The 27,042-nt window shown below is 43.6% G+C and overlaps 1 protein-coding gene across 11 annotated transcripts in view; it reads right to left on the bottom strand.

Annotated features, from left to right (window-relative positions):
• The window catches only part of KALRN (kalirin RhoGEF kinase), a gene marked incomplete at both ends in the record, with an annotated part of 686,722 nt that overhangs the window by 492,272 nt on the left and 167,408 nt on the right, over positions 1-27,042 (bottom strand). For all 11 annotated transcript variants that reach the window (XM_080696283.1, XM_080696287.1, XM_080696289.1 and 8 more), the window contains 2 exons: positions 1,648-1,762; positions 5,875-5,949. In XM_080696283.1, the coding sequence (XP_080552409.1) occupies positions 1,648-1,762; positions 5,875-5,949 (190 nt within the window). The remainder of the gene's footprint in view (positions 1-1,647; positions 1,763-5,874; positions 5,950-27,042) is intronic.

Below are 27,042 nucleotides of genomic sequence, written 5' to 3'. Positions count from 1 at the left end.
ACTGGAGCTTAGGACCCTTTATCTTTTTTTCCTGGTCCCTAGTGGATATCATAATAAAAAACAGACACTTCTCAGCATCTGTTTGTTCACAGTCTTCTGCTTGGATCTCTTAGGGGTTTGCCTTCAATATTCTTCCAACCATTTGATGACTGCTTTTCAAATCCTCTTTACCACCTGCCCATCACCATCCGCCAATCCTCCTACACTTTTCTCCCTGGTAGCTCTCCAAAATGCAGTGCTTGCCTCACCCGACACCTGTTTCAAGAACTTCATCAGCACATCCAAAAATCAGCTTATGTCCCTACACAAAAGCAGAGCTGACCATCTAATTCATCTGCATAATTCACTAATTCTTCTACAAAATGCACAGAGATGGTCTGAAGGTTCTGAAGTCCTAAAGCACCACCTCTTATTTGCCACAACAAACACTTCACAGGCTTTCACCCCGCTATGAGACAGAGACCAGAGTCCTCACTGGCCAAGAGCAAGGACGGCAAGAGAGCACAGGAGCTGGAGCCAGGAGGGTTGAGTTCCAGGCTGCCTCTGCCTCTGACCCTGCAAGCTGCTCACCTGGCCTAGTGTCCACTTTCACAGTTCCCCTTCTCTCCCAAACCATAGCTGGTCAGAAGAGTGGCAAACACCACTGGACCCTCTAAGTTCTTCAGTGTTCCACCAAACTTCCTTGTCTTCAGAACAATTCCATGAGTCCCAGGTCAGCCTATTCCCCAAACAGAACACCATCCACATCTGCCTAGACCGCTCCTAAGGGCTCTTCCAGTTCTTGCTGTGACTCTCTTCTGTGACTCTAACTGGCCAAAGGCCTCTTCTCTCCCTCTCGAAGACAGAAGCCATATCCTTGATGTGCCTTGCACTGCACCCACCTCTGTGGGGTCAGACAGTGTTTCTCAGTCTTTCTTTCATTATTGCCCTCTGCTCTAAAGGAGTCTTTTAGAATTTTTTCTGGCCCTAATTTCCCAACCCAATGAAGTTTTCATATTATACATGTACTATATATCTGTACTATATGTATATCCATGCATAATATGTACAATATAAAGATTAATTTGCTACCCCCAAGGACTAGTTTTTACCCCTTTGAGGGCAATAGTACCCCCACTGAAAATGCAGGACCTAAAAATAAGGAGGGAAGAAGGGAAGGAGGAAAAGAACCCAAACCTAAAAATACAGGACCTGGATGGAGCCAAGAGGCACCTCTAGCTGAGTGACCCAAGTTGAGTTATTTACCCCAAACTCCAAGTGCCACAATTTATTCACAAGCCAGAGAGTCTAAAAATAATCCACTATACAAGCCAGAGTGGGACCAAGCAGAGTTCCCATTTCACTAAGGTAAACAGCAGCTTCCCACCCCTCCTCCCCAGGCATGCTGGCTCCTGTCGCAGCCCTGGGGCCAGTGCTCTTCTCCTGGAAGCTCACCTCTGCCCACAGTCCCCAGTGCCAGCTCTCATGTCATTCACATGAATCCCAGCAGGAACAATGGGAGTGGTGGGAGGCAAACAATGGGTGAGGATGTTCCAGGAATCATTAGAATCCCTCTCATCCAGGCCCCTGGCAGGGACCGAGGTGCCTCCCCACGCACTGGCACCAGCCCAGCTCTCCTCCCCTACTGGCCATTACCCTTCAACTTACCTTGGCACGCTGGCCAAATACGTCACGAGTTTCCGGAGGTCTTCCTGTCTTATTCTGTCATGATTGCTGCGAGCAGGGAAGGTCAGGATGGGTCCACCTCGCTTATCACGGCCCCCTGCAGGGAGTAAGAGGAGGGAATTTAAGAAAAGCAGTCAGAAAAGTCAGCCACAGAGGGAAAAGAATTCTGAGTGCTAGAGAACAGGTAGCCCAGAGAGATGGGCCACTGCTTAGGGCACCGTGTATGACCATGGGCAGGTCTTTTGATGCCTCTGCTGCCTTGTCTGTAAAAGGCAGATGAAAATAGTGGGCACACATCGCAGGGTTGTTATGGGGATCCTGAAGTGGCACATGGGAAAAGCGTTGAAAAGTAAAGCTCTCTGTGCTTGTGAGGTGAAACGAAGGTGCCAATGTCTATTCTTATTGAGGAAACAGGCCAGGTTAAAGTGCTTTGTTCTTTGGAAATTTAGCCTCCAATTTACTTCTTGTTGCAGAGTTCTGTGAGGTGGAGAGTGTTAGCGATGGGCCGACTAGCATGGTGAGAAGGCCTTTAAGGACCCCTCCAGGACGGCATTGCTGGGAGATGGTAAGACTGGAAAGGCACCGAGAGTTCTCTACACAGCCCAGCAGCCGCCTCTACCTGTCGGCCTGAGGCTGGAGAAGCACATGCATTGTGTTAGAAATAAGATACTGGGTCTTAATCATAGAGCACACTGGATTACAAATACTTTCTAAATATCACAGAAAGCTGGGCGTGGTGGTGCACGCTTGTAATCCCAGCATTTGGGAGGCTGGGACCCAAGGATCACGCTTCGTGGACAGCTTCAGCTACTTAGTGAGGCCCTCTGCAACTCAGTGAGACTCTGTTTCAAAATAAAGAATAAAAAATTGGACAGGGGGTGTAACTCAGAGGTCAAATGCTTCTGGGTTCCATCCCCAGTACTAAAAAAATAAATAAATAAAAAATAATCAATAATAAATAAATATCACAAAAAAGCTGGAAGGAGGATTATCAAAATGATAGGCACTGCTGTTATAAACCATTTATATAGATGGTTATAGAATAAATTATAGATGGCTGTTTTCTATTTCCTCTACTTTCCAAACTTACTGTTCACTATGATTTTAGAATTTATTCATTAATGGACCATAATTAGGAATAGGACCAAGTTTCTCAGGAGGGTCAGCCAGTGATGAAGCTGAGGACCGGTCCCTATGCCTCTGAGGGGCACTGGCTATCCACAAAGGACACCATGATCACAGATGCTCCCACCTGCATCCCAGGCAGCCACCTACATCCCCAGAGTGAGAACCAAGGGGAAGAGGGAAGAAGGGTCCTTATGACCATCTCAGGGCTCAACAGAGGCCTGATGCTTAGGCTTTTTGTGAGAAAAAAAAAGACAATCTTTTCTATCAAAGGAGCAAATTACACAGACATGGATTCCCTTCCATTCTGTAACTGTAGAGTCTGCATGCTCCACTCCCTGAATCTTCTGAGTGTCTGCCATCATAGCTCATATGACTTTTGGTTGACCTGAGTCTTACATCTTAGCTCATATAACCTTTAGTTGACCAGGAATCGTTCAGAATGTTAAAATTTGTTTCAAACTTACTATCTTAGAAAGTAGCCAACCGCAGAGAGTCGTGAACCCAAGCCCTCACCAATCAGGGCAAGGGGCAGAATCACATCAGGGATAAAAACCAAGTAGACTGTCCACTTGGTATGCTTGCTCACCAGCCTTCTTGTCAGGTCCCCACCTCTTCAGGAGGTGTTGGGTTCCAGTTAGGGCAAGCAGAGTAGGGGAGTTTGTGGGAGGGGGAAGAAAAATGCATTTAGGGAAACATACCAAAAGTTTGACCCACAAACTAATAGTTCTGCAAGATATTAATGTGCATGCACATACACATAGTTTTTTTGTTTTGTTTGTTAAAGGAGAGAGATTATTCCATAGTGGGAAAATGCCAAATTAAGTAAAAATGAATTTTTTATGCTAGGACTTCCCAGGTTCTTAATGTGCTTTAGGAGATGTTCCAGGTTTGGGGGCTATCCTATGCACACTTCCAGTTTTAAAGGAGAAGAGAATCCCTTTCTCTTTCTTGAGGATCATCTTGTAGGACTGTTGTTCTATGGAACATACAATGAGACACTTGGGTCCGGTACACAAAAATCTGTGCCCCAATGGCATGGAGTTTCCCAGGAAACAAGGGAAAATGTGACTGGCAGGAGATGAGGGGGTAAAGAAGAATCACCAGAGGGCAGCCAAAGAGAGGTGTGTGTTTACATGAAGATCCCAGGGGAGAAGCTGGGCTAGGAGGAACCATGATGCAGTGAGCCAGAGGCTGGGGGCCCACAGGCTGTGAATGACGGAGCTGGTGGGGCTGGATGGAAACAGGGAGGTTCACTGAGGGACCACAGCCCTGTCTCACACACGCCCACACACAGAAGCAGAAGCAGTTGGGCTTCCCTGGCTGATTCCAGATGTCCGTTGCCATGGCAGCATGCTTTGCTCTCACCCGGCCAAAGCTGGGGCACTGGCAGGGGAGGGTGGCGCAACTACCGGCCTGTTTCTCTGCCCACCACCCTCTTTGCTTGGCTCTTTTCATTCAGAAAGAAATGCACCTGTTATGTGGCATTATTTAATTGGGGGTTTCTTTATTTTGTTTTATTTTTGTGTTCCAGCTCTTAAAAGCTTCAGATGTATGGTTTTTTTTTTTTTTGGTTTTTTTTTTGTTTTTTTTTTTTGGTGGTGGTATTTTTGTTTTTTGTTTTGTCTTTAGATGCAGCCAATTATTATCTCCCTGGCACCCTCAGCGCCCTTCCCAGGCAGGAAGGGCAATGTTCCCTGAGCCCTAAAGCTCCTGGCACACAGGCACTGATGGAGAAGGCATACCTCAGCTGCACCAGGCTGCTGGAGTCACAGGGATGTGCAGAAGGAAGCTGCACACCCCCAGCCCCTTCCACCAGCTCTGGGAAGTTTCTATGGGCCTCATCTCTGACTTCTCCTGGCAGGTTTTCATGAGCTCCATGAAGATGACGCCCTACCACTTGGGAAGGGCCTCCCTAGGGCTGGCTGGGCTGCAGGGCTCCAGCTGAATGCACATGGAGAAAAAATAAGCCATGAACAATCAAACAAGGACTCCATGTCCTCATATGCCCCAAACTGATGTAAAACAGGATAGTGTCAGAGGCTCCACATTAAATCCAGAAATGCCTCCTGGAGGAGGCAACATGGAAACTGACTTGGGAAAGAGAGGAGAGGCTCAAACCAGAAGAAGGTGTGCGAAGATGCTGCCAGGGAAGGAAGACCTTGCATGAGAGAAAAGGAGGATCAGAAGATTCCTACTCCTCCCCATTTTGGCTGTTACCATCAGCCGTGAACCCCTACGCTAGGGGAAATTAACTGGCTCTTCTCCTGTGACTCCATATGGCCTCACTGTGTAGATGACAAAAAAGTGTACCCAGCAATAAAGCCTCAGTCCATGGGTATGTTTCTCAAAGTGAGACCACTGGCTGCTCACACTGCCATCACCTCAGCCCTGGCCTCAGGCCCTGCCAGAGCTTCTAGTTCAGGAGGCCTAGAGTAGATTTCCAAGCTTGGACCAATTCATTAGAGAGCAATGGAAAATTAACATGTTTCCAAACAAACTACATTTGACTGGGTTCCAATAAAACTTTATTTACAAAAACCAGTGGCGGACCCATAGGCTGTAGATTGCTGACCTCTGCATTATATTAAGATGTCCAAGTGTACAAGATGAGTGGGGAAGGAAAGTCAGGCATAAATATTTGGAAGTCACTATTGAGCAGAAACAAGAAAAACACATGTGTTCCCTTTACTAGGAAAGAGAGATAAGAGGCCTTTTATTTTTATTTTTATTTATTTTACTTTTGTACTAAGGATTGAACTCAGGGCCTCACACATGCTAGGAAAGCTCTCTACCACTGAGCTAGCTACACTTCCAGTCCTTATGATTTTATTTTGAGACAGGGTCTTCCTAAGTTGCCAAGTATGGCCTAGAACATATGATCCTCCTTCCTCAGCTTCCCAAATAGCTGAGATTATAGGCATGCACCACTGTGTGTGGCAAAAAATTTAATATCCAGGAGCCAGTGCACCAAGCAGAGCATCCATCCCTCACTTTTTCCTCACTAACACACACAGAAGTGTCAGAATGCAGTGCAAACACAATGTCTCTAGGTCTATTACAAAGGAAATCACAAATACTCACCAGACACGAAGGCCACTTTTTCCTTTAGGATGGGAAGGACATCAGAAGCTTTCAAACCATCATTCCGAAAAGAGCCTGTGGAACAGCAAAACAGAAGGCTCAGGGTGAAAGAGGCCAGCAGCTGAATCCCTGCATCCCACCTGCAGCCTCCCGACCCAGCATCCATCAGAAGGCCTTGCAGCCCAGCCTGATGAGGAAGAGGGTGCAAAACTGACAGGACCCTGCGGCCAAGCTGCACGGTGACCAGGGAGGAAAATCTCCTGGTCCTTCTCAAGAAGAGGACAATCCAAGTCTCCTCTCGCCACACCTATGAAGCTCCATGCCCTGGGAGAAACCCAATAGCCCTGTTGCTTTTGAGCAACTTGAAGATTGGGGAGCTTTTAAAAAATATTTTTGAGCCAGGTGTGGTAGTGCACACCTGTAATCCCAGCTACTCAGGAGGCTGAGGCAAGAGGATCATAAGTCTAAGGCCAGTCCAGGCAATTTAGCAAGACCTTGTCCCAAAATTTAAAAAATATATATATAAAGGCCTGGGGCTATAGCTCAGCAGTAGTGTGTCCCTGGATGATTTAATCCCCAGTACAGCAAAAACAAAAACACATGAACAGGAAAGCCCACAAAAAACAAAAACAAAACAACTTCCTCCCAAAAGCATTTTTATGCCTTTGGTGCCTAGCACGTGTCTGCTGCCCAGTAAGCACTCATAAATATCTGCTGGATGAGTTCATTAAGACCAAGATGGATCACAATGCCCTAAATAATTTTTTTTGCCTTTCCTCTAAGGAGCACAGTGATTATTAGTCTTCATTTTGCAAATGAGAAAAGTAAACCACAAAAATCCCACCGCTGGGAGCAAAGCTGATGACAATACCCCTCTGCACCCTTCTTCTTCCTCTGCATTAACGTATCATCATCTGTACACAATTCGGGGGGAGGGAGGGTACAAGTCTCCTGGGAAGGAAATATACTCCTTTTAGCTTGTTCTCTAAGTCTTCCTTCCCAGTTGGAAAGCTCTTTAGGGTGCCTAGCTGAGCTCCTGTTAGGAGGCTGGAGGCAGAGACCAGGGCTTACAACAAAACAGAAAATAATGATGTGCCTGGAGAAATAGTAGCCTCTAGAGGCAAAGGACAACCCAGCCAGCATGTGATGTGTGGGAAGGGAGGGCCTGGCTTCCACACACACATGAACCCAGGCTCGCCCACTGCACCCATCTGTTAACCCAAGTACCCCACAAGGATGCTCAGGGAGGGCCACCCACGCTGTAACGGGGGTCTCTGCTGTGTATCACCACTGCAGACATGACACAGATGGCTCCAGGAGGGAGGCAGTTCTGTGTCAGCTCAGTGTGACAGAACCCCAGGTATCCCCCTCTAGCGTCTCTGCCCATGTGCCCAGATCTGACTATCTTCAGGGGACTGTGACGTGCTGGATGGGACCGTTCCACTCAGTTCCTCAGTCTCTAAGTATTGAATCTTTCAAGAGATTCACACTTAATTTCTATAGAAAAAAAAAATGATATGAAAAGTTAAATTCAGTCCTGTCTTTTTTCCAGATTATTTACAAGTTAGAAATAAGCAAGGCCAAACTAGTGAGATTTTATTGTATCACAAGAGTCCACGAAACCCTCTTCTCTCCTATATTTTTGTCCTAATTTCCCCACTGTTCTTTCTCTCCTTCTATACAGCATATACAAGAGGAGCCTCTTTTAAATAGTCCCAGATCTTAAGAAAGAGTTTTGAATTTTTTATAATGGAAGCAAAAAGATCCCCACTGCACATACAGAGAGAAAGGAAGGAGCTCTTAGTCTTACCCCTTACACCCCACACCATCTCTCCCTTCTTCTCATTCCAGGACCCAGGACTGGAAGGACACTGGCAGCTTGTCCATGCAGCTGGTGATCATGAGCTCCAGTGTCTATGTCTCGGGTTGAGCTGCTCTAAGATTCCCAGGGCTTCCACTTTCCAGGCCAGCGTCTCGCCACCACTTCTGACCACTGCTGGACTATCTGCCTAGTTGTGTCTCTACCATAAAAAAAAAAACCCCAAAGTGCTCAAATTGACAAAATCTGTATCTGGAAGGTCATCATTTCCAACAAGATTTTTCACATTACAATGGGGTTAGCTCCAGGGTCTTTTTAAATAAAAGTTTCCTTAGTGGTTTAAATTAGTTTTTCATTTGGCAAAAATTGAATTACAAATAACTTTTCAACAATACATGTATTATGTAAAGCCAAGTAGAGCTAAACTAATTAGCCCAGCAGCTCAGAAACCAGTGACCTTGCATATAAAACCTATTTGCACTGGCTGAAGATCCTATGTATCCATTCCCCAGGGCTCTTGTGAAACCAGCTGTTGGAATATATAATAAAGGGTAAGTCCATTGAACGCTAACTCAAACGGGACTGATGAAATAGCAACGTGTTGTCACTCTCGGGGACACGTCTCGGTAGACTTGTAGTAAACGTCCAATAAATATTTGATGAAAGAATAAATGACTGCCTGAAAGTTAACCCTTCCTCAGGTGACTCACACATGGTGACTGGCCTCACCTGCTGCACTCAGCCCTGGAGATCTATGTCAATGATTTCCAGGGAACCACTCAGCTCCCATACTCTGAGACTTCCTGAATCTTTTCTTCATATTTATTGGTCTTTCAGAACCACCGATGATCAGATCCATCTGCTTTCAAAGGCAGTATTGAGAACCAATTCCTCAACAAGACTCAGTGCACCTTGGGAAGATAAAACAACTGTTCCCTGCTTCCCAACCCGTTCTTTCCCTGGAATCAGTTTGTAGACTGAGATGCTTGGGACAGGTCACTCCGTTTTGTAGGTAGCCCAAATTCCACTGATGTGAGAAGAGTGATGGGGAGACTTCCAAGTGCTATTTCTGAAACAAGGTATATTTGATAGTACTGTTAGGCCATAAACACTAGACCAGTGGTAGAGCAGCTTTCTCCTTTAAAAGAAAAGCCTGTTGAAACAGCAGCCTCCTTGCTGCCACTAAAGAAGTCCAGAGGAGAAACAGAAGCTTTTAACTCCTCGGAGTTACTTACTATAGAGGAAAGCAAAGCAAAACAAAACAAGCAAGCGGGCACCCTGGTGGCCCTGACCCAACGTGGGTGTTGTGCTTCCTCTTAAGGACAAAGGCATGCTTCACTGGCATTCAATGCTAATCCCACCCCATTCCTGTCCTGCTGCTGGCAGAATTATGAGCCTGCTGTTCTGTTAATTCGCAACCTTGAAATGCTCTGCATCCATTCCAGGAAGTAAAGCTTTACCACACCATCTTCCCAGGGTCCTCCAGCATAGGTCTTCTCCAAGACTCACTTCTGTTCTTCCTCACCCCAAAAGTGTTACACTCAGGCTACAGCTGCCTATTCCTCCCCACATTTTCCTCACCACCCTTTCCCACCATGTAAAGCACTGGGCATCCTTGCTCTGGCTCCTGGCCTCTATGTGCAGTCCCGTGTGGGAATCGCAGGACCAGGCCTCGTGCCATGGGCCCTGCTTGTGGTTTTGTGGGTCTGGGAACAGTGTCAGGGAGCTTGTGCTCCAGGCTAACCTCCTTCAGTGAGCACTCCTGACTTCAGCAATGGAGTGAGCATTGCTTGAGCATTTGAAGGTGTAAGCTGCCAAGGTACCCATGGACTGCTCCTTATTACTTTTTGGTTCTTTGATTTTCACTTATTTAGAAGTGACTGCGTAAATTTTATAACTTTGTTTCAAGTGAGCCCAAGCCCTGTTTCACCAATAAAATGACAAATTTTTCAGTGTCCGGATTTCTGCTTCCTTTTTCACTCCATTCCTGTGGTATCCAGCATGCACCCCCCCCCCAACCCGGCTCTCTACAAAGTGATGTCCTGTCTCTGATGACAGCTCATTGTCCTATTTGTCTACCAGTCTATCTCTGTTTAGAAGCCCACTGGGGAGCAGAGTTCACTTCATATTTCATTTTAGTGTCACCAGAGCCCAATATTAGGCCTAGCACATTACTGTCCAAGAAAGAATTGGTGAAAAAAATGATCCCTGAGAACAGAAAAATGTCAAAATTTCCACCCAAAACCAGGTTGACTAAAGGAGCTCTCGGAATTCTCGATTGCAGAACACCTATCTGTGACGCAGCACCACTTTGAAAGGGAAGCCCTAATGCCTTGCTACTCAAAGTAGTCAGCATCACCTACACTCAAGACCTTGCTAGGGACACAGAATCTCAGAGCCCAACCTTTATCTACAGTGTCAAAACCTGCATTTTAGCAAGAGCCCCATGTGACTCAGTGTACATTACATCACAGGAAGTGCTGGTGCCTGAAGTGTGCTTCACCAGTCCAGAGTTGCCTGAGAGGCACAGAGAAAGAAACATTCCTCCACCCCAATCTAAACGGGGCCTTTGGAATCTGATCAAATGCTGCTCAGTACCCTCCTGCCTTGCCATGGGAAGACCTCTCTCCACTGCCCAGAGATTTGGCCCATTGCCCTGTAACTTCTCACTCACAGTCCACACCACTGGAATAGTGAGGCTATCTGGGAGATTGATAATTCCCCCCCTCCAGTGCATCAAATGGAGACTATGTTTTATTTTGCTGTGAGCTGGAGGTTTCATAAATTGTGCCTGTCCAAGTTGCTCAGAATCTGGTCATTTAAACCACTCTCTCATGCATGGGATGTTTTAATTTCACAACAAATATGTCTTGCCCTCCAAACTCTGCCTTCTCAACTACTCTCAGTACCATAAATATGGCCATCCATCATACTTATAGAGTGAGATGCCATTTCTAAGATGGCTCTGGAGGACAGAGAAGCCAGTTTTTGCCTCTTTGTCTCATTTGCTCCCCCATGTACAGGTCCAAAGCCCAGAACACTGGACAATACTGGACAAGGAATAGGAAAAGGAGTCATGCCTCACCTTGGGGACACTATATCTAATCAGCACATAGTATTCATCTCATGAAATTCTCTCCTTTGGAGGGGAGATCCAATTTCTGCTCTCTGGGAGTTCTCAGCCTAATAAAATACCCAGTGTCCATTTCCCCTGACACTAGGAAGCTGCCAGACTCTGAATAAAAGATCTTGAGATTCTGATAAGAACCTAACACCCTGTCCCCAACCTGGCCTTTCTGTACTCACAACACCCTGATAATTGGTGCTATCACCCACCAAAGTGCCCAAACAGTAACCCAGAATGCACCCTAGATGCCCCCACACTCTTCATCATACTTACCAATTTAGTTGCTTGGTTCCATCAATTCCATCTCCCAAATCTCTCTCTAATCTATCATTTCCTTTATGCAGTTTCCCTGACCTTCCCATGGAGTTGAGGTGTCCCCAGCTGTATCTTATTGCTCCTGAATAGCATTTATGTCTTTTCACTTCACTCGCCATTAGCCAATCTTGAACCTTGCAGGGAGGGATCATGCCACACTGATTGTTCTGTCTCTGTACCCAGCGCTGTGTCTGGCACACAAGAGGGGCTCAAGAAATAATGAACTGAAGCTGAACACACACAGGTTCTAAGAAGATAGGGAGAGGAGGTGTCTCATCAAGGCAGGCTCGTCAAGGGATGATGATCTTGAAGGAAGTTTCAAAGAAGGAAAAGGCCAAGGGATGGTGAGAAACAGCACATGCCACAGCAGAGAGGAAGGGGCCAAGAATGTGTGCCACCAATGGTGAGCATTTACCAGCTGAAGAGAAAAGCACAGTGGGGGTGGGCAGGTGGGAAGGAAGGTGTAGAAGTGGGAGGGGGGTTGCGAGTTGACCCCTGGGAGGCAACCACCAAGAGGTGGCTGCACTTGCCTTTGGAGATGCAGAGAGCTGGGCAGTGCTGCAGCAAGAGGCAGAGCTCAGTGGGATCAGGCAGGTCCCAGAAGAAGGCTGTGTGTGGCTCGGAAGCCACAGCTCAGGCCTGTTGGGCTCTGACCCAACCTACAGTCATACTCTGCTGTATGTTTAAGGACAAGGAAGATTGAGACATATGTTCCTCCTGAGGCTGAGGTGTGGAATATGGGAGCAGGGGTACTGGAATTTTGTCTCATTCCATATTTTTCCCAAGTCCCAAGAGAAGCAGGAAGGATAACTGTCTGTGAGTTACCTCCTGGGAGCTAGCCAGACAGAGACAGACTGGTAATCTGTGTGAGACCCCATGAAGACCCAATGTGGGACTGACTTGTAAAGGGGAAAGATTTGAGGGCAGAGAGCAGATGGGAAGAGCCCTTGTGTGTATTGCTGACACACATGTATAGTACATGCAGAAATAGAGGTGAAAGTTCTAATCACCCCTTTGCAGACACTAATCATCTATTGAAGAAACTGCCTATGGGAAACTCCTCCAGAAACTATAAATATGTTCCTTGGCACTCTCCTTATAACAACTACCACCAAGGCAGGAAGTGTGTGCGAAGAGGAAGAAATACATCTGGCAATGAGAGTGCCTGGGCAGCTTTATGTCAGCAACAGAACTCAGCACAGTGTGGGACTGGCATGGCTCTCCCCAGCCTGGGGATCCATCCACACGGGGAAGCCCAGGCCCCCCAGCTGCAGGCCCTTGGCGTGGCCACTAATGTCAAGTGGGCTCCCCTGGCATCCTCTTCCTGTGTGGCTGGTGGGCAGGATGAATGGTGTGATAAAGTTCTCTCTGGCCGTGAGTCTGTAAAGGGAAGGACATTTGGGAACCTCTGCTAACCTGATTTCAGTTCAAATAGGAAGAGAAAAATAAAAGCAAGAAAACAAAGGTTTCCTTTTTGGCCATGGCTAAATACTGAGCTTTTCTACATAAACTAACCAGGCCTGGTGAAATATGAAGCCATAGCTAGGTGCCTTGAGATAACCAAGTTGGGCAATCTTTATGTTAGGAGAAGCAATGTCTACCTTTTCTCAATGCTGACCTGCATTGTAACTTCACTCTTTGCAAGGAACCTTTTCTACCCTGCATGAAAGGAGCATGGCGCCCTCCCTAACTGCCCCATCACCCAGGCTGGGTTGCTTTCTCCTTCACATGCCACATGGCATGTTCCTTGCTGTTGTGCCACCATCCACTGCCGCAACTGACTCTCTCACTAGACTCCAGGCTCCTTGAAGGCAGGGACTCAGCGCTATCCCAGTATCACCAGTGCCTGGTATACATCTGGTGCTTAATCAGCCCAGGAACTGAGTCTTTCATATTCACAGGGCCATGGTGCCTTCCACACCGAAGGTTATTAATCATTGCTGTGCCTCTTCCCCTCCTGGGTCCTCTCTGTGCCTATTTCTTCCTCCATCTTCATCTTTCTTCCTCTTTCACACTTTCACATGAATTCTAATAGCAGCCAATTTCAATATTAACTTTCTAAAGTCAATATTAGACGTAAAGGTCTGGCTCATGGGCTACTTTGGAAGAGCAGAAATTTGTAATACTTGCCATTGCTAAATTAGCTCTATTACAGATCACTAATAATTAGCACTTTAAACATGTGGGTAACACCTCTCTAAGCCCAGCTAATGTGCAAACTCTTCCCGTTTATTCTTCACAAGATTTGGTATTAGCAGGAGTTGAGACCTCAGCTGCAATACACACGGGCTCACTCCTCACTCTCTCCGTCCCTAGAGAAACTGACATCTTTGAATATAATACAGACACAAGAAAGTGACCTACCCACCACTTTAAAAATAAAAGGAGTCTTTCCCAACTGTCTAAGTTATTTAAAGTACTCATACTTCATGAGTGGTGATGGTGGATTTAGTGTCTTTCTCGCTCTAGGGAGCACCACTCCTAGATGAGTCCTCAAAGTAACACCGAGCACTGGCCTGTCAGTGATGGATACGAGCCAGGTGATGAGCATTAGCAATGTATTTGCTGTTACAATATGTTTAGAGAGTTACAGAGTGATCAGACACAGAAGTGTGTGCTGTGGAAATCCAAAGCATACAAAAGGCTTGATCCTTGGGATCCTCACTCTCAATTTCCCTCCAACTCTTCCTCAGCACGAATAACAAGAATGCTTAATCAAGACATCAAGACTTTAGTTAAAGACATAATTGATTACTTAAAAAGCAAACTTTTGGCTAGGCATGGTGGTACACACTTGTAATTCCAGTCCTTGGGAGGCGGAGACAGGAGAATTATAGGTTGGAGTCCAGCCTCAGCAACTTAGTGAGATCCGCAGCAACTTAGCAAGACCCTGTTGCAAAAATGAAAATAAGCCAGGCATGGTGGAACACATCTATAATCTGAGTACTTGAGAGGCCAAAACAGGAAGAGCCCAGGTTTGAGACTGGCCTTACCACAACGGCTGACTGTGAAGCTCCATGCAAGACTCTGCTCATGGAGCAGTCCCTACCCCCAGCCCAGTGCTTCTCCCTGCTCCAACCTTCACTGTTCCTGAATCTCCAGCTGTGGGAAGGAATCCTGCCTTAATATCATTGCTATGGCCATGGATGGAAGCAATGCCACAGGAATATAGCAAGAAACAACCGGGCACGCGTCAACCACAGACATTGAACAAATAAGTGAAAGTAATAGCCAGGTTTTACAGAATTGCTGGTATAACCCACAGGTGAGAAAGGTCAGACTCAAAGGTGACGTTGCTGGATAAACCTTGGCAAACTATGAAGCACCCTATCCACTTTCAAAGGCATTGTGCTGCTGTCCGTGGTCCTGAACCAGTGTACAGTTGCTACGCAGAGTGGCTGCTGTCCAGCCTGCCCTAGGATGCATGAACCAAATGAGAAAGGGGCAGAGAGGAAAGAGACATTAAGATTCATTAAGGAGATAAATTAATATAAAAAAGCACTGGAAGGCCGGGCGTGGTGGCACACGCTTATAATCCCAGCATTTGGGAGGCAGAGACTGGAGAATCGCGGTTTGCGGACAGCCTCAGCTACTTAGCGAGGCCCTTTGTTGCAACTCAGTGAGACCCTGTTTCAAAAATAAAGAATAAAAAATTAGAGCTGGGGGTGGTGTCTCTCAGAGGTAGAATGCCCTGGTACCACAAAATTTTAAAAAAATTTAAAAAAGGAAAGGAAAGGAAGGAACCGGAAGGATACAAAGAGAGACCATGGAAAGAATAAAACAACCTGGTTTGTTATTGCTTGCAAATAACTATGGTAACAAACAAAAGGTCTGTGCACATATGTCTTCCCCCTCTATATACACACTAATACTCAACTATGATGAAAATGAGACAGCAGTAACCCTATATATCCCCCAATGCATGTTTTCTAGAATGATTAGTTGACCATATCTTAGGTGGATGGATTGCCACAGAAGGATCTCTAAAGTTTTAAGCAATTTTTGAATCTCTTCCAAAATTATTGCCTTGGACATCTAAACATGCCCAAGTCACTTAAGAAAAAAAAATTTACTCCAAATGTTTAAGTGCAAAGCAAAATTTTAATTACTTTAGGCACAAAAATAAACCATGTAGAGTTCCATAGTATAAGGGACTTTTAGCTTAGAGGGACAGACACATCAACATTTAATTTAAAAATCATGCTGGGCGTGGTGGCACACGCTTGTAATCCCAGTATTCAGGAGGCTGGGAGACCAGAGGATCGAGGTTCGCGGACAGCCTCAGCTACTTAGTGAGGCCCTCCACAACTTACTGAGACCCTGTTTCAAAATAATGAATAAAAAATAGGGCAGGGGTTGTAGCTCAGAGGTTGAATGCCGCTGGGTTCCGTCCCCAGTACTGCAAAAATAAGTAAATAAATAAATAATTTAAAAATCATGTAAGAAACATAAGAGGTACATAAGAAAGACTTAGAAAATTCCAAAGGAAAAAAACCCTCCGTCTTAAGAAAGTGCCTAAAAAGTGAAATATCAGTATGCAGCAACTGCAGATTACAGTATTGTGGGATTATCAGCAGGTCCTAGATTGGATAGAGCACTGGTGAGAACTGAGGTCTGTCTGGAGGGTTTTAGGGAACAGAAGAGGGCAGGCAATAAACAGAGACCTAGCCTTCTCCAGAATAACAGGAAGATGAGATAATATTCTCCAAAGCTTCCCCTATAAAGCTAAAAAAAAAAAAAAAAAAAAAAAACAGAACTCAGCAGATGCTGGGAAGAGGCCAAGATCAGGAGATGGAAGGACTTGTGATACCTGCCATTTCTTTAGAAATAAGCATAACAAGGTCAAGTGTTAAACAGGAAATCAAGTGTGACCTGAATATTTCATGAAGCTAAAATCTTCCTCTAGAATTTTGGAAAATAATGAGGAGTTGGGAGGTGTGTGCAGAGGGCAGCTTAGGTAACCCTCCACTCTACTCACCAGAGGACAAAATCAGATGCATGTTCCTGGAGCACCTGGGAAACTGAGGCAGGCCTCCTAATCCTTCAAAATGTATGTGATGGGGGGGCAATGACCTAATGTGACTGTATGCAAACTGTTGTCTACATGTCCATATGTGCCCATTTTTTTCCCTTGGATTCTAACCACCAGATTCTATCACCAGCCCTGTCTCCTTCCCAGCCCACTTTCTGACCCTCCTGGTTCAGCTGGGATGCAAGACTGGTTCTGTGGCAGGGAAAGAACAATGAAATAATTGTGATTCCTTAGACTGGCTCCAAGAAAGTCAAGGCCTATGATAAAAGGCAAAGGCTATGTGCAGGACCCTGCCCCCTAAGGATAAGCTTTACCCAAGATGGTTCTCTCTTAATACAGTTACTGAAGGTCAGAAAAGTGGCAGTACCTTTTCTAAAAACCTTTCAAATTCAAGATACACCTGATAGTAGAAGAACAGATGAATCCAAAGAACTCTCTTGGGTTTGTGACTCTAGGTCAAGGTTAAAGCCAACAGAGGAGGCCTGAAATGTATTTAATGAGATCCCCTGTGTCCTGAGTTGTGGCAGGATAAGAAGGAAGTTCTTGAGTGTTCCTAGCCAGCAACCATGCCTGGCCACTATTTGTTGACAAACCATCTTTGGCCTGAGATGGCGAGCTCTCTCACACCAGGCACTTTCTGACTGACAGCTTGTAGTTCTGGGTCAGGCACAACCTTTAGATTCAGACAGAACTAAGAGTTTATTTTCTATGTGTCCTTGGTCATCTTTCTCAACCTCTCCAGGTCTCTGTTTCCTCGTCTGAGACAAGAATATCTTCTTAACAGGCTGTTGTGATGATTAAGGGAGAAAAATCTATTTGAGGGTATCAGATACCTTCACATAGCTGATACTAAAAAAAAACATAATGCTCCTTCCCTTTCCCCTTTCATCTTGAGATCTTCAACATGGGCCTGATACATAGTAGCTGATCAAACTTAAGTACTGATTATATGAGTGATCGAATGAATGAATGAATGAATGAGCAGGTGAAGAAAGTAAACTCAGAAAACTACAGCTAAAAACTGCCTCATCTTCCCACCACACACCTGTAGACTATGCTGCTCATGCTCATCTGTGTGGCCCCTCTGGATGCTTATTTTTTCTCTCCTCTTTCCAGTCTGGGCTATTTGATGGGCACTCCAACCACCTTTGCTTCCCAAGCCAGGTTCCCCAGAGATAAAGGAAAGTCTCCTATCCCACTATTTTACTGACTGGACAGTTGCCTTCTTCTTGGTCCAGAGTTCTACGTCATGGGCATCCTTCCCACACTGGCCTCTATGTGCTAGCACTGGCAGCTGGCAGGTTTTGTCCCTTCTTCCTAATTCTGTCTTCACTGCACCTTGAGTCTCTGTCCTACACAAAGATGTGTAGGTCCCAGTAGTTTTCTGAGAAGCATGCCTTCTAAAAGCTCATCCCAATAGCATGGCCACCACCTAGATCAAGTATCTCCACCATCTATCTGTAGACAAGTTCAGAGCCCCATTAGGGGCTACAGCTTTCTGCAAGAAGAAAGGATGAGAGGCCCATGGAGGTCCTGTGCTCTGTACTTCTTTTCCTGGCTTGGGCTTGAACTGTCAGGCTGTTGTGAGTGGGAAGTTCAGAGAGAAAGAAAAGTGAGAGAGGTTCAATTGCCCTTCATACCCAGAGCTATGCATGGAGGTACAAGGAAATGAAGAATACAAATCCAGGTACGTCAGACCCTAGAAGCCATCTGCTACATATAGAATAAATGCACCAAGCTGCTAAGATTTTCTGTTCTATGCCCTCTAAAATGATTTCTCATTTCCTCCAAGTAATTTAAGTGTAAGGCCTCCACAAGGGTGAGATACCTGTCTTTTTTTTCCCCCAGATTTTTGAAAAATGAAGCCTTTATGATGACCAGGGAGACATGTTTCTGACTTCTCATATGCTAAGATCAAAATAGTGTGAAATTGGGGAGTTAAGGTATTTACTTCAGCTTTACACTGAAAAATCAGAAACAACCTAAATGTTCAATCATGGAACTGGTTAAATAAACCATGATATATTCACTCAAATTAGCCACTAAATATAACACTAATAAAGAATAACTAGTGTCTTGGAAAATCTCATGGCAGATTGTTAAGTGGGGTAAACAGATTATAGAACAGAATGTACATTTATTCCAAACACACACACACACTCACACACTGATGTGTATACATATGTATACATGTAAAAACCACATACATACCTGTACATGGTGATTATTTCTGAAAAGTGAGATTATGATTTTATAAATGTTTCTTTAATGTTTTTTTTTGTTTTTTTATGTGGTTTTTTTTTTGGTGGTACTGGGGTTCCTGGAAACCCTTCTACCTCCGAGATATATATATATATATATATATATATATATATATATATATATATATATATATGTATATGTATATATATATATATAATATCCTCCAAATTTCATCCATCTTTCACATACAAGATCTTTGAGGATATTCATGTACTTAAAAAGTTTAATAATGAAGCTGTGGTTATGATAACATCTGCAAGAAGTATTTTAAAAGCAAACTTAAAGTTTAGGACAACTGCATGACACAGCTGTTTACTCTGTGATACAATTTTGTGGCAAATAAAAATGGCTACCATTTATCACAGATAAGATTGTTTTCTGACTTTTCATTAAATATCACTTAAAGATTTGCCATGTATTAAAAAACGGTTTGTTCCAGGACTGCAAGACATTAAAGAAGACTTAAAAGTCAACACATTTTTGGATTAAAAAAGCTATATATCATAGTGTGTATCTGTTAAGTGAATTTCTAAGTGCCTATTATGTGCCAAAGGAATTTTCAACTAGCCTTTTGTCTAGAAGAATAAATGGATGAATATAATTAAACAATTTTGGAAAAAGATGAATAATGGGGTGAGGTTGCCCTACCAGATATTAAAATATATTTTTAAACTACAATGATTAAAAGGTGGAACAAACACATAATTAGCATACAAATGAATGGAGCCTGGAGCATACCCCTCATATGGATCTGGCATGTTTTTAAATTTAATATATATTAAAGGAAGAATCTAAAGCAATGGGAGAAGATAAAGTACTCAATAAACACCACTGGAGAAACTAATGAGAAAAATCAAGTTAATTTTCACAAGTTCATATCATATACCCAAACCTTAAAAATGACATATTAAACAAATTAAAAGAAAATATGAGTATTTAATTGATTCTGAATGAGAAAGAGTAAGCTTTGAAAGAAAACAGAAAGGAAAATATTGATGGCTTTGTCTATTTAAAATTTAAAACTATTTCTCAGATCATAAGTAAAATTAAAAAGGCAAATGACAAGTTGGAAAACATTCTTATAATAACTGTGATAGGAAAACAACTAAATTATTTCCTATTTGAAAAAACAGGCAAAGAATACAAATGTACATTTCAAAAGAGAAGAAAAATGTCTAATAGGCCTATGAAAAAGTAGTCAACCTAATTAGCAGTCAAAGAAATGCAAAGCAAACAATGAGATTGTTTTAAACATCATTAAACTTACAAATATTTTGAAAGGCGATAATCTGCAGTGCTGGCAAAGTTCAGTTACCCTTCTTTGTCCCTATTCCCGTTAGGGCATGTAAAACTGTTACAAATATTCCAGAAGGCAATTCGGTAATGTGAATAACAATTATAATAACGAATGACCTATAAATTTCCCTATTTCCCTTCTGGATGTCTATCCTAAGGATCTAAGGATAAGTGGGAACAATATTTGAGTAGAATGGGTTTCATGAAGCAATTTTTACTGTGGCCCCAAACTGCAAACAGTGTAAATATCTAACAAAAGGAGACTAGTTAGACAATCTCAAGATAGATAAGAATGAAATACAAATCAGCTGTTCATTTTTTTTATTTTTGAGTAAGTTTTAATTTCATGGAAGAAAAGTCATAACATGCAAGGAAAACTTAGTACACTAAGTTTTCATGTACCATGTCTACTAGGTGGAATCATAAAATTGCTGAAACTCAACTGCTTTTTTATTTTCTGAAGTAGTATTTGGTGGGATCCCAAATACACATCTATTTCTGTGTTGTAAGATTATGGTGATATCCTCATTTTCTTTTTTAATATTTCTCTATAGTTTCCACAATGAAAATATTTTAAAATTATAATGCTATAAAATACATAAAGACCATATAAATGAAAACCCAAACTTCAAATCTATGTTAAATCACCCCTCTGCTTTCTTTCTTCTGGAGGTCTCCAAAAGCACAGGAAACAAAAACAAAAAGACAAATAGAATTATATCAAACTAAAAACCTCTGCACAGCAAAGGAAACAATCAATCCAGTGAAAAGATAACCTACAGAATGGGAGAAAATGTCTGCAAACTACAGATTCAGTAAGGAGTTACTATTGTTACTATTGGGCATATATAAGGATCTCCAAAACCCCAATAACAAAAAACAAAAGCGACAGCAACAATAAAAGGTTTAAAAATGGGTGAAAGACCTAAATAGACATTACTCAAGCTGTTTATACAGCTGGCCAACAGGTATTAAAAAAAATACTCAACATCGCTAATTGCCAGGTAAATGCAAATCAAAACCAAAATGAGATATCACCTGACCTTAATAATAATGATTATCATCAAAAGAATTTTTAAAAGATTAAAGATAACAAGTGCTGGTAAAAATGTGGGGGGGGGAGCCTTTGTACACTGTTGGTAGAAATGTAAATTAGTATAGCCATTGGGGAAAATAATATGGAGAGTCCTCAAAAATGTAAAAGTAGAACTTCCATATGATCCAGCAATCCCACAGGGTGTATATCCAAGGTAAACAAAATCTGTATGATGAAGAAACATCTGCACTCCTGTGCACATTGCAAAATTGTTCTCAACAATTAAAAAGGGGAAGCAGTCTAAGTCTCCATCAACTAACAAATGGATAAACAGAACACAGTACATTTGCACAGTGGAAATGTACTTATGTCATTCAGTCATAAGAAAGAGTAAATGGCTCACACTTGTAATTCCAGTACTCAGGAGGCTGAGAGACAGGAGGACGGCAGATTAAAAGCCACCCTTAGGAACTTAGCGAGGCTTGTCAACAGCCTAGCAAGACCCTGTTTCAAAATAAAATAAAATAAATAAAAATAAAGACTAGGGAGTAGCTCAGAGGTAGAATGCCCCTGGCTTCAATCCCCAGAAACGTATGTGGGCGCGCGCACGCGCGCGCGCACACACACACACACACACACACACACACACAGAATAAAACACTGCACTTGTGACAGCACGGATGAAACTGAGATCATTAGGTCAAGTGAAGGAAGCCAGGTAAAGAAGTACCTCATAATCTCACCCATATGTGGAATCTAAAAGTTGACGCCATAGAAGTTGAAAGTGGAAGAGTGGTTACCATAGGCTGGGAAGTGGAAGGGTTGATTAATGGGTACTAAGTTATAATTAGGTATGACTTTCCATAATTAGGAGTAGGAAGTTCTGGTGTGCTTTCATTTGGTAGGGTGACTACAGATAACAATAATGTAGTGTATATTTGCAAAAGCTAGAAGAAAGGATTTTGAAAGATTTTACCATAATAAAATGATAAATATTTGAGGTAAAAGATAATGCTGATTTAAAAATTTATATCCTAAGCCGGGCGTGGTGGTGCATGCTTGTAATCCCTGCACTTGGGAGGCTGAGACAGGAGGATCACACGGGTTTGAAGCCAGCCTCAGCTACTTACTTAGTGAGGCTCTCAGCAACGTAGTGAGACCCTGTTTCCAAATAAAAAAATATATAAAATAGGTCTGGGAGTATAGCCTGGAGGTAGAAAGCCCCTGGGTTCTGCCCCCAGCACCACCAAAAAATAAATAAATAAATAAATAAAATAAATAAAAATAAAAATAATAAAATAAAAATTTATATCCTGATTTATTTTTCTATTTTTATTTATTTATTATTATCGTTATTATTATTTATGTGGGGTTCCTGGAAACCCTTCTACCTCTGGGCTACACTCCCAGACACACACACACACACATACACACACACACACACACACACACACACACACACACACACACACACATATATATATTTTGGTGGTACTGGGGTTCCTGGAAGCCCTTCTACCTCTGGGCTACACTCCCAGACCTATTTTTATATTTTTATTTAGAAACAGGGTCTCCTAAGCCAGCGCGCACGGCTGGCTTCGAACCTGCGCGATCCTCCTGTCTCCGCCTCCCAAGCGCGGGGATTACAAGCGTGCGCCACCACGCCCGGCTTTATAACCTGATTTAAATGTTATATGTTGGAAACATCATGCGATTCCTCATTAATATATACAATTTTATGTTGCAGTTAGATATCTTTAAGAAATATATTTAAGAAATACAATATATAATCTTCTCCTTTGATCTCTTCATCCCTCCATCTTTCTTCATCTTTGTTTTTCAGCTTCCTAGCATGCTCTATAATTTTGTGGCTTTTTCCCAGAATAAGGATCAGGGATCTAGAAAAGTTGTCAGTCCTACTTCCCAGAGCAGGCAGAAGGGCCAGAAGAGGCGTATGCCCTTCAGTGAGTAGAATTTCCATAGATGACGGTGATCAGGCAGCTCCCTCCCCATGCCTGCTGCTGCCACTCAACAAGCTGGGACTCAGGCTCAGGCCCTGTCCCATAGGAGGCTCAAGGGGAAGGGGGCGGGCCCATGGGCTTGGGAGAGGAGAGTCAGCAGCTTCTCCCAACACCCACCCTGGGGGTTAGTGGTAATTCTGATTTCCCAGTCTAGCATCTTCTTGTGTTCTATATTCTAGATGGATGCTTTCTGGAATCCTAATATACTGTCGGACAAGGACTCATTCTTCTTAGCCCTTTCTCCTCCTTCTTTCTCCTTCTCCTTCTTCTTTTTGTTCTGAGGATTGAATCCAGGGTCTTTCTACCCCCAATCTACACTCCCAGCTCTATTTTATTGTGAAGCAGGGTCTCACCAAGTTGCTGAGACTGGCCTCTAACCTGAGATCCTCCTGTCTCAGGCTCCCAAGTCCTGGAATTACAGGTGCGCACCACCATACCCAGCCTCTCCCAGTACTCCTTGACTGTGTCCCTCACGTAGCTCCTGGTCCTCACAGGGTGGTGGAAGGAACACTAGACTTAGGGTACTGAAAGATTGGTGCTCAATTCACACCCAGTAGCACGTCTGCAGAGAATCCTCATCCTCTCCACCCTGAATTTCCTCAAGGGGGCATTTCAGTACTGCCTCAGTAGGGACCAAATCAACTCAGGGTAAAGTAATTTGAAAACTGCAGGGCTTCAATCAAAAGTATGTTCTACAATGCTTTGGATCAAAACCTTTCTGTGACTGCAACCACTGGCTAAGCCTTTCTGATCTTGAAGTATGGTGGTACTTTTAGGCTCTAGCTAAGCCCTCTTACCCCACCCCTGCCTCAGGGGAGCCAGGTCCCTGCATCTATGACTACCATCAGAGAAGGCCTGGTCATCATCTTACCCCTGCCTGTACATCCCTGGTGGCTGAGGTACAAGGACACAGATGTGCTGACTGTAACCTAGAACTCCTGGCAGGTGCTAGTCTCCGTGACACATATGGGGCTGGATACCAGAAAACTGTGTGACTATGTCCTGTTCCCACTGGGGAAGCCAAGAGATATGGTTTTCAAATTGGAAAGAAGTTTGTGTTGAAATAACCCAAAGTACCTTCCTGAACCCCTATGCATGTCACTGTCTTAACACACCACAACACACAGAAGAACCAGAACTGGGAAAACACTCCTAATTCTTAATGAAATGCCAGCCACAGGAGAGTCCTGGCATCTACCAACTACTTTCTCTTCTGACAACTGAATACATCCTTGCAACTCTTGTACCACATTCAGTGATAGACTGCCACCTAGGAAGGGGCGGGGCCTCCACCCCCACATTTTCTCCAGCCTCCCAGATGAAAGCATCTCCTCCTCTCATCACCCCCCCATCCTCATCCAGAAGAGCTCTAAGTGGCTTACAAACAGCTCATGCTGGTGGGTCCTGTGAGCTGGGCAGAGGCCACACCATCCTTCCCTCAAGACACTCTGTGGGATCCCATTGGGGTGGAACCAAGAAGACTCCAATCTAAGAGATCAGAGGTAGAAGGTCCTTACGAAGCTTCTAGTCTTTCATTTACAGAAAGGGAAATTAAGACCCAGCGAGGGGAAGGGGCTTAATTAAAGTCACATGATGAGGCTGGCATCCCTATATGACTTGAGCATTTTCTGTTCCACACTGTATGGCTTGACGAGACCCCACTACCAACGAATGCGCGTTAATACAGGATAATGGTTTAATAGTAGTTACCAGCTCTGCTGTCTAGTTCTATTTCTTGTTATGTGGGGCTATTTATATTCCAATTAATTAAAATTAAACAAAATGTACAATTCAATTCCTCAATCAGATTTGTCATGCTTAAAGTGGCTAGTAGCTATCATATTGGAGGATCCACAGAGGAAACATTCCCTCATGGCAGAAAGTGCTATTGGCAGCACTGAGCTAGGTGGATAGATTGACTACAAATGGTCAAGTTCCCTGAGCACAAGATCAGTCTGAAGGGCTCCTGTGGAATGTACTGGGAATGCTCTCCATTCCCATAACCATGACTGACTGAGTGAAAGAACAGCCCATAATACAATCAATGACGGGCTCAGCCAGCAAGGACCCGGAGTCCATGAGATACAGACCGCCAGCCAGGGTGACAGAGATGCCTTCCTTGGTTTATGTGCACAGGCCCAGGGAAGATGCAAGTGGCTTCTGTCTCCTCACTTTTTAAAAGTATGGTTATTAACTTTTGGAATCAGAGCTGTTGATAACGGAGTGCTCAGCCTCACATAGGTGCCCTGGAGCCTCAGCCATTTGGGGACGTAGTCATGCCAGATCCTGAGAAGTCTAAACAAGAAGGGAAATATTCAGGTTCATGGGGGGTAAAATCTTCCCAAAGCCAGGAGACAACATATTCTAGAAAAAACCCAAAAACATGCATATGCTTATTTATACTGTCCCTCTACCCAGCCAACAAAAAGCTGTGTGATTCTACCTGAGGCTGTTGTGTGTGAGCCAAGAGGACCAGTCTGATGGCCTTTGAGGCCCACCGTCTACCAACAGCAAGGCGAGACATCACCCAAGAGACTGGGGAACATTCCAATCAAGGAAGAAACCCTTTGCACACTGGTTGGCACTTAGCTCTGCTCCACTCAAAAGGTGTGTTACAGACTGATTAAGAATCTTTCTGACAGTAAAAATGAGTTTTAGAAAATTCTGGATGTAAAGCCTCCAATAAAAATAGCCTTTTAAATATAAAGATTGTTCATTAAAATGAGATCAAAGAGGAGAGAAATTAGTTACCCACAGAGGCCCTGGATATTTTCAACACCTGAAGTTCTAATGATACACAAGACAAAGAAAGGAACTGCTCTGAGTCCTATCAGCTCAGTAGAGGAAGGAGACTAGGGGGCAAGAAGAAAGGAAGAAAAGGGTTTGTGCTAGAATTTGGTCAAATTATGTTACGTGCAAGCACGAATATGTAACAACAAATCCTACTATTGTGTATAACTGCAATGTACCAGTTAAAAAAATTAAAAGAATGATTGATGCCATTAACATTGAGAGCTAACAGATTTGACAATAAACATTCTGTTTCTTTTCTATAGGCTCTGTAAATGCTGTGTGTGTTCACATCTTTTAGTGTAAAATAATTCATATTACGACTCCAGTTTTAAAACATTTTTCTTATAGCAATAAAGTTCTCTCTTGATTTGGAATGCCCTACCCCTATTCTTCACCTGGAAGATTTATCATGCCCAACTTTAAAAATAAAGTAACTTAGCATCACTATTCCTCAGTTTTCTCTTCTGCAAAATGCATGCAACACCAGCCTCATAAAGCTATTGAGAGAATTAGTTGAGATCATGTGCGTACTTGTGACCGGTAGATGGCAGATGGCCAATAAGTGCTGGGTGATGGAGTGAGTGAATGAATCAATGGTGCGTCTGGACTGTGTGACTGATTTGTCGCTGGGCTCAGCTGTACAAATCTGGGAGCAGCCAAATCGCAGAAACCATTCACAATTTAAGACACAATCATCCACATGCTGTCAGCTGCTGAGACTGTATACACAAGAACTGCCCCCGGAGAGTATCCCTTGCAAATTCAGATGACTGCAAAGGTGAGGCCATATAGTATAGTTCCCACATTATTAAGAGGGGAAAAAAAAAAAACCCAGGTGTGGTGGTGCACAGTTTTAATCCCAGTCTTTGGGAGACTGAGACAGGAGGATCCGGGTTCCTGGCCAGCCTCAGCTACTTAGTGAGGCTCTTCGCAACTTACTAAGACCCTGTTTCAAAATAAAGAAAAAAATAGGGCTGGGAGTATAGTTCAGAGAAGGAATGCCCCTGGGTTCAATCACCAACACATAAAAAAAAAAAAAAAATCCCTCCAAATATAAAATTCTATGATTCTGGGTACAAATGGGAAGAATAGTTAACTATCTAGTCATTTCAACTTAGAGGCTCCAGGATTAAAATTGTTCTCTCAAAATCCATACAGAGATTTGGAAGAATTCACCATCCAACTGGGGTCCAGGCATCTGCAGAATCACTGAGTCATAGCTGTTGTATTGCTCCATGCTAATAACACTGCTGACTTGGGAAAGAGCTCTGGACTAGGAACCCAAAGACCTGACTTTCCTCTGGGGTCTTTTCTTATTTTCCATCCCATTTCTGGCCTTTGTTTTCAACATCAGTAAAACAAACTAGCCAGACAAGATGATGACTGAGACCATCCCCTCCCCAGCTGTTCCATCCGTTAATTCTGCTTTGCCGCGGAAGAGGTAAGAGACTACAAGAAGTTAGGGAA

The sequence above is a fragment of the Muscardinus avellanarius genome, assembly GCF_963383645.1.
Source record: "Muscardinus avellanarius genome assembly, chromosome: 5".
Lineage (NCBI taxonomy): Eukaryota > Metazoa > Chordata > Mammalia > Rodentia > Gliridae > Muscardinus > Muscardinus avellanarius.
Note: the sequence above shows the minus strand (reverse complement) of the source record. Positions and strands in the feature narration are given on the sequence as shown.